Source organism: Pogona vitticeps, chromosome 8 (assembly GCF_051106095.1).
Source record: "Pogona vitticeps strain Pit_001003342236 chromosome 8, PviZW2.1, whole genome shotgun sequence".
NCBI classification, from domain to species: Eukaryota; Metazoa; Chordata; class Lepidosauria; order Squamata; family Agamidae; genus Pogona; species Pogona vitticeps.
The window spans coordinates 8,700,061-8,708,880 of record NC_135790.1 but is presented as its reverse complement, the minus strand read 5'-3'; the positions used below and the strand labels follow the sequence as shown (position 1 = coordinate 8,708,880).

Sequence of the window (8,820 nt, the reverse complement as noted above, 5' to 3'; positions counted from 1 at the left end):
CATCTAGTCCAGCTTCCTGTATCTCACAGTGGCCCCACCAGATGCCTCTGGGAGCACATGAGACAATTAGATACCTGTTTCCTGATACCCCTCCCCTGCATCTGGCATGTGGAGGGACCTTTCTTTTAAGCCTGGAGATTATACATCCCCATCATGGCTTGTAACCTGTGATGGACTTTTCCTCCGGAAATCTGTCCAAACCCCTTTTAAAGGCATCTAGGCCATATGCCATCACCACGTCCTGTGGCAAGGGGTTCCACAGACTAACAACACGCTGGGTAAACAAATATTTTCTTTTGTCTGTTCTCACTCTCCCAACACTCAATTTGTGTGGATGTCCCCTGGTTCTGGTATTGCAGGAGAGCGAAAAGAGCTTCCCTCTCTCCACTTTATCCATCCCCTGCAGAATTTTATGCACCTCAAACATGTTCCCCCTCAGGCGCCTTTTCTCTTGACTAAAAAGCTCAAACGCTGTAGCCTTTCCTCATAACGGAGGTGTCCCAGCCCTGTCATCATTTTAGTCGCTCTCTTCTGCACCTTTTCCAGTTCCACAATGTCTTTTTTGAGGTGTGGCAATCAGAACTGTATGCAATACTCCAGAAGCGGCCTTACCAGTGTTTTGTACAATGGCATTATAATGTTGGCTGTTTTATTTTTAATTCCCTTTTTAATGAGTTTAATGATTTTCACAGCAAGCCAGCTGTGATTTTTAATCTGGACAGCTCTGATCATGTCCTAGTAGTGTCCAGTCTAGAGCGCTACAATCTGCTCAACCTCACGGACTAGAACCTTGAGGAGCTGCTGTTGGAAGCCTCTTGAACAATGGAAGCTGCCCATTAAGGGAAATACAGACTGCTTCCCTTCAGCCTCAAGAGATCCCTACCCAGGCCAGTCCTGCCAGCCTCCTTACATAAGGTGGAAAGTCGGGACACAAGGTGTGTTCCATTCAACATCCTGTCCCATATTCTGTGGGAAATGAGGCAAGGAAGGTGAGTGAATCATTTACTTGATCAGCCTTGGAAATCAGAATGGAGGAGCAGTAGCAGCTAGAATACAGTGGTGCCTTGCATAGCGACGTTAATCTGTGCAGCAAAAATTGCTGCTAAGCGATTTCATCACTATGCGATTTTAAAAAGCCCATAGAAACACATAAAAACCTGTTTAATGCATTCCTATGGGCTTAAAACTCACCTTAAAGCGAAGATCCTCCATACGGCGGCCATTTTTGCTGCCTCTTATGCAAGGAATCCGTCCCTAAACACAGCGGGTGGCCATTTTTTTTACCCGGTGGCCATTTTGGAACCGCCGATCAGCTGTTTAAAAATCATCACTTTGTGATGATCGGTAAGCAAAACAGGGAACCGATTATCGCAAAGCGAAAAACCACATAGGAAACATTGCAATGCGATCGCTTTTGCGTTCACAAAAAGTTCGTCGCTATGTGGTTTCATCGCTAAATGGAGCGCCCGTTAAGTGAGGCACCACTGTATATGTATTTTAATTTAGGGGCAGGGTGCATTATTTTGCTTCTTAGCTGAGGTCTGGAATAATAATTTGGGGTAAGGATGGGGGAGTCTGAGTGAATGCCTATCTGCCTGTGTGTATGTGTGTCTACTTACCTCTGTGTGACTGCATGTGTGAATCCTACTTTTGACCCTGGGTCTGCATATTACCCCTGAATGTGTCCACCACTGGATGACTTGTGTTCTGTCCCACTCACCACAAACTGCGGCACCCCCTATGGTGCCTAAATGCTGGACTGGATGTTTGGATCACATGACACCAATCCTGCCTTGGCTCCTGCCATGACTGCATGTCTGTGAAGCTAGTTCAGGTTGGATTTCTAAGCCTTCAATTGGTTTCGGGGCAGGATGCATGCACATATAATAGTACATATAACAGTCACAAACCTCCCCTGAGGTTCAGCCCCAGAATATCTCATCTCAGCACCAGAATCTCACCTCTGAGATCAATTGGTTTGAGGAACACAAGGTTTGTTTTATTTTGTTTCTTTTTTTGGCAGTACCCTCAGCACCAATATTTCTGGAAATATTACCAACCGGGGTCTCTTGTATCTCTATGAGCAGCAATTATTTGTTCTTGGATAGTACATTTTTATTTGTATTTGGAAGAGGATGTAGCACATTTTTATCAGCATTTTTTTTAAAAAATCAGGTTTTTAAAAACATTTCTTTCACCTTTTTAACTGCGTGTGTTTTTAACACTCTTTTGATCTAACACTGAGTGAATGACGTCTGATTATACTGTGATTTATACACATATTTTTAATTCTCGTATGCTCTCTGTGCATCTGTATTGGAAGAAAGGGGGTTATAAATAAAGTAAGTAAATAAATAGTAAATGCATATTCTTTGGTTTTGTCTCTTTTTCAGTTGACATTTTCAAGATGCAGTGTCTCAACTGTCCACTAGAAGGAACCAGAGAGTCTATTCCTGCATTTGTTCTGTCCTGCCATTAATGACAGTGCAAGCTGCATTAATAACAATAAATTACATGTATGATCAATGTAATAGTAATGCTTATGACAGCTTGGCTCCTGAGAAGCAGTGGGCAGTGCAAGGAGTTCTTTCCTTTGAAAAGCAATGGTTCAGGTAATTCCTACCCCTGAAGCACCTGTTAACTCAGACCTACTGCAGGATTCTCCAGGTGACAGCTGCCTTTCCCCAGTTCAGGTCAGTGAGATGATCTACATTGTTCAATCAGTGCCATTATCCAGCTATGGAGCATCTAGTTAGGTAAAGGTAAAGGTTCCCCTTGACAATTTTTTGTCCAGTCGTGTTTGACTCTAGGGGGCGGTGCTCATCCCCGTTTCCAAGCCATAGAGCCAGCGTTTGTCTGAAGACAATCTTCCGTGGTCATGTGGCCAGTGCGACTTAGACACGGAACGCTGTTACCTTCCCACCAAGGTGGTCCCTATTGATCTACTTGCATTTGCATGCTTTCAAACCACTAGGTTGGCAGGAACTGGGACAAAGCGACGGGTGCTCACTCCATCATGTGGATTCGATCTTATGACTGCTGGTCTTCTGACCTTGCAGCACAGAGGCTTCTGCAGTTTAGCCCGCAGCGCCACCAACAGCTTCCCATTTGCAGGTTCTCAATCCAAGAGGGTGATGGTTCTTTCAGTTAAAAATCATAATAGATAAACACAACTGTCTTATCGTATATACTTCCAGCAACAGTTGAAATGACACCATTGGTCTCTTACAAATGTTTTGAATTGCATTTCTCCTTCATGCCTGACCACTGGCCACACTGGCTTGTGTTGATGTGAAATGTGGTCCCTTCGATGTCCTTCATACAGATTCATTTACCTTGACATGCAAAAGTCACAAAGCAAGTATCTTGCAACTTTTAAAAACAAGGGGTACTGATTTACTAGAGATGCATTTCAGAATGTTTCCAAGAACAGAGCACAATTGGCACGTATGTAAAAATGCCTGCATGCTACAAATCAGGCAGGAACTAACAATAAAATTGTGTGTGTGCGTGTGTGTGTGTGTACACGTATGCCATGAAGATTTAAAGTTCTTGCATATATATAATCCTTCTCTAGCATCATATTATTAAGATTTAAAGTTCTTGCATGGGAACCAAGAGCAACTACTGTATATATATGTAATATGATGCTAGAATAGGATTACTGGAGAAATCATCTTTGCAGCAACTGTCTGCTTCAATGTGGAAATTCTCTTCTTTTAATAGATGCTTATTCCCCACTCAGTTATTTACACTGAGAATGTCTGTGAGAGTCTGTTGTTTGCTCCCTGATCAACCCCTGCCTCGCTTCCAGGTTGTTAGAAATGCTGCTAGGGTCCTTAGATGCATTATAAATAACAGGGGTCATAAGATAGGTCAAGGCCATTCAATAGGTTAAACACCAGCTCCCTTTCCTGTAAGGAGTGAGACAGAACCTTCCCAATACCAATCCTTCCAGATTTTGCTGAGGCTTCTTTATGCCCTTCCCTCCAGATAGCATCAAGCTGATAACTCAGAGCTTCAGTGTTTTTAACCCACTGGCTCTGTCTTTTAATTACTTTCTCATGATACCTACTCCCCAGGCTGCAGAAAACTGTCTCAGAATACAGAAGGATCTACTAATAACTAGGGTTTGTTGCTGAAAATATTACTTCTGTACACTTATCTCAACGATGTGCAAAATGAGGACTGGATGGCCATTTGCAACCAGCCAAGGCCATTTGAATGACCCCAGAGATCCTCTCCAAATCTTTAGCAAAGCAAAGTGTGCTGCTTATATACCGCCCCATAGCACTTCAAGCACTCTCTGGACGGTTTACAAGTTAGTTATGCAGGCTACACATTGCCCCCCCCATAGCAAGCTGGGTACTCATTTTACTGACCTCGGAAGGATAGAAGGCTGAGCCCGCTTTGAGCCGGTTACCTGGGATTGAACCCCAGGTCGGGAGCACAGTTGTGGCTGCAGTCCAGCGGTTTAATCACTGCGCCACGAGGCTTTTTAGGAAGACTGTTTCATCACAAAACAGTGGTTTTGTGATGAAAGGGAGTTTAAGTCCCACAACAATGAAAATGAAGTGGACTTTCATTGAGTTTTGATGCTTTCATAATTTTCCTCATTTTAAAGGTTGGAGTGCCCCCCAGTGGGTCCTTTACCTCAGACCCCCTGATTCTTCCCACCCCTGACATAGTGGCATAACTCTGCCAGTCATTTCTGGCTGGGGTGGTAAGCAGGTTGAAGATGATGATGTTAAAGACACATCTGCAGTGTTGTTATGGTGCCATAGCTCATTGAATGAGAAGACTGGGGTATTTTGACGGGAAGAAATTATGGTGATATCAATGGAAACACATGACCATCAGCCCTTCCCTTTTCCTCTGTTTTTAGGTGAGGAAAAAAGAAAATAACGGGATCCTTAGTCAGCATGATGATGATGATGATGATGATGATGATGATGATGATGATGATGATGATGAAGAAGAAGAAGAAGAAGAAGAAGAAGAAGAAGAAGAAGAAGAAGAAGAAGAAGAAGAAGAAGAAGAAGAAGAAAAATAGTAGAACTGCAGATCTTGCCTGAATCTGGGTGACAATTAACATTTCCGTTGGTGAAATTGCATGATTAGCAATAGCAGCAAATTTCTGCTAAACAAGACATTGGAATGAATATAAAAATGAATCAGGATGTTCAACAGATATCCGTGATTCATCAGATATTTGTTGCTTCATATTCTTGGAGTCCAGACAACTTGACAAATATGAAGCAACAAATGTAACCCTTTTATATTCATCCCTTTGTTCCCTATCTGCTTATGCCCCCGCGGTTCAGATGTTCCTCAGGGGCATAAGCAGAGAGGGATTTTCCCTTCCGGCAGCTTACTAAACTCTGCCAGAAGGGAAACCTACCCCCAGGGCTGTGGGATGGCTTTGGTTGGGCTTTCCTTCTCTTTCTATCCCTTGGCTCCGCTGCATTTGCAAAGGAAGGCTATGAGGGTCAGGGCTTAAAAAAAAAAAAAAAAAAAGATAGCCCCAGCAGCTAAAAATAAAATAATCCAACAAACCAGTGAATTGATTCATCGTTCATCAGGGCACTGGGGGTGTGTGTGCAATTTATGGTTCATGAATCATCAAGTTTGATGACCCATGAACCAAGATGAAGCCCCATTTTGGCGCTTCGTCATCTCTACTGCTAATTAATAACTGTACAGTGCCCATCTCTATTCTACACCATATGACCGTTAGAGAAAAGGAAAATAAGACCTTAGCTATGCTAGTTCAGAACCACCAATGTGGCTGAACACAAAGGCATTCAAGCACAGGCTTCAGAAAAGGAGCTCTTTCAAATCTATAAAGGCTTCAAAACCTTCTGCCAGAACAGCTACTTGCTCCCCAAGCCCGGAAATAACGACGCCGACAACTAAAATTGGGTTTAAATTATGGGCCACACTTTATTAATGCCAACTTAATTCAACCAGTAACGAACCAGTTCCAAAACTTGAGGGGGCCTGCGGTAGTGCGGTGAAATAACTCCAAATATTTCCTTATCGTCAATGGGCGAGTCCCAGGCCCCAGGTTCCAGCAGTCTGATGACCGGAGGAACCTATAAGGCCTAAAAAACACCCCGAACCTCTAGCCATCGTATTTGATGACCTTTGGTTCGTAAGTGTGCAAGCACCTCAGTCTCCTTCGGTCCTGTAATCGCACGATCCGCAGAAACCGTCAGGACTGAAGCGTTGTTGATTATTGATAATTACCAAAGGGAGACACCGTGACAGTTATTCCCGCACTACCCGCCCGTGTGACCGAATATAAATTTCCACCATCAAACTTTGCCCAAACAAAGCACCCCCTTCCAGTGTGGGATAGGCGAAAAATCCCCCCATCCAACAGCCAATCAGGATAGAGGTCAAAAATTCCTATCCGGCCCCAATAAACAGGCGACCAAAATCACACTAGAAGAAGGGGTGGGCGGGTGGGTGCCAAAATCGAAAGAGAAAATGTGTCCGGGCCGGCGCTCTTTTATAGCGTCACGGCCCGGGCTTAACATCACGTGGCCATTGCAGTTGGCTGCGTCCTTCCGGGCAGGGAGAGCAAACGGGGCGCACGAAGCTCAACGGCGCTACCAGGCGCCGTTCGCGCGCGCAAGTACTTGCTCCCCAAGCCCGGAAATAACGACGCCGACAACTAAAATTGGGTTTAAATTATGGGCCACACTTTATTAATGCCAACTTAATTCAACCAGTAACGAACCAGTTCCAAAACTTGAGGGGGCCTGCGGTAGTGCGGTGAAATAACTCCAAATATTTCCTTATCGTCAATGGGCGAGTCCCAGGCCCCAGGTTCCAGCAGTCTGATGACCGGAGGAACCTATAAGGCCTAAAAAACACCCCGAACCTCTAGCCATCGTATTTGATGACCTTTGGTTCGTAAGTGTGCAAGCACCTCAGTCTCCTTCGGTCCTGTAATCGCACGATCCGCAGAAACCGTCAGGACTGAAGCGTTGTTGATTATTGATAATTACCAAAGGGAGACACCGTGACAGTTATTCCCGCACTACCCGCCACAGCATGAGGACTAGCGTCGGCTATGTCCCATGTACCCACCAGACAAACCAAGTTCCAACAGCAGGCCCCCTCTAACATCTTCCAAAAAAATGTCCAAACCTGCCTCCGACAGGTGGACTCCATCCTCACGGAAATATTCCAAATTGGACATATGGATCCTGCGATGGCTCACCACCGATCCGAGGCCGCATTTGCTGACGCCTCTGCAAATTTCCTTATTAACCTGGCGACGAGCCTTGTTAACCTTATCCACATCATTAGCCCCATGCCAATTTAAACGCGGTATAATTGTTGACCAGACTATCCGCATGGCAGGGTATAACATGTGCAGTCTGCGCAGGTCCCTCAAAATATCCAATATCAAAGCCTTTCCAGGCAACCGGGGCAAATCATTGCCCCCCAGATGTACCACCAAGATGTCTGGAGGAGTGCTTCCAAATGCAGTTAATCTGCCAAATTGCACCCATTGCATGCCACGCATGCCCTTCCATGAGATAGATGCCAGGGCACCAAGCCCCAAATTGCTTCCCCATCGGGAAGATGCAGCGTAACGCGCTGCCCAGTATACGTAACTATGGCCGATAATCAAGACGTTCCTCCGAACCTCCAGCATCTCACCATCTGAAAGACAAAAACAAAACACTGCCTACACGTTAGGTAGGTGTCTGATATATTTTTTGTAACACTTTGATGACCATCTCCCTAACCGCTTAATCTTATCGACATCATATCCCAGAGCAGCTGCTGTTGAAGCCGCCCCTATCCTAAATGAATGGGTACCAAATCTCATATCCCTAATCCCTGCTCTTTCCAGCGCCATGTCAGTCATCTTCCAAAATTGGTATTTAGTGAGAGGAATTCCATTACTGTGCTGAAAGAAATAGCCACTGTTAATCCCCCTAACCATCACAAACTCCCGTAATGCTTTTACTGGACATAGTTTTACGATGCTGCATTGCCCCAAAACAATCATTCTACCATGCCCAAGCTGGTCCGTTTTAGATCGTCTCAACCTAATTTTTACCTGTCCCTCCTCGACTGCTACGTCTTCCATCTGCAAGGCTTTCTTCGAGGCGTCCCCTTTACCTGAAGCCACCAATTCACTAACTCTCATGGCACCAAAAAAGGCTAACAACGCTGCTGCATGAAAAAGAGCCTCCTCGTACCTATCTCTACACAGAGTGCCCCATAGATCGCCCAGCTGCTCAAGAATCGCCGGCGAAATAGGAGTTCTATTGTCCTGCCTTATGCCCATCTCCCGAGACCAACCCTCCAACATCTTCCTGATCCTAAAGTCACCTGACCAATCCCTAATACCATTTGCCTTAGCATAAAAGCTCAAGGCCGCCAGTTTACCTTTAATGGTACCCGGCATCAGTCCCCTCCAGCGCAGTGCCACAATGAACTGCTGAATGTGCTCCACCGGAGCAGGCCACAATTGCTCAAGTTGCCTTAACCTTCTAAATTCTGTAAACTCCTCTCTTGCTGCTCTATATTTCTTACATGTTCTCGGGGCAAGTGCCATACCTATCGCTCTCGACGCCTCCGAACGCCAATCTGCCATACCTCTGATGGAAGCACCTCTGGCAGCTCTCTGGCTTCCGGTGCCAACTCCCTGAAGCGCCGGATCTGTTGGCGTGAAAGAGCGTCGGCTATGCTGTTATCGATGCCCGGAACATGCCGGGCATGCACCACAATGTTAAACTGCAACGCCCTCAATGTAAATGCTCTAACTAATCTCATAACCCTCTCTGAACGTGA

The 8,820-nt window shown here is 45.3% G+C and overlaps 1 protein-coding gene across 1 annotated transcript; it reads right to left on the bottom strand.

Annotated features, from left to right (window-relative positions):
• Positions 1–7,705: 7,705 nt before the first annotated feature.
• LOC144584165 (integrase/recombinase xerD homolog) lies at positions 7,706–8,584 on the bottom strand. Its single transcript, XM_078379690.1, has one exon. The coding sequence runs from the start codon at positions 8,582–8,584 to the stop codon at positions 7,706–7,708; it is 879 nt and encodes a 292-aa protein (XP_078235816.1).
• Between the last annotated feature and the right edge of the window lie 236 nt (positions 8,585–8,820).

Excerpts from the sequence above, each read along its gene's own strand:
- LOC144584165 (XM_078379690.1), bottom strand. The coding sequence starts at position 8,584 with ATGGCACTTGCCCCGAGAACATGTAAGAAATATAGAGCAGCAAGAGAG.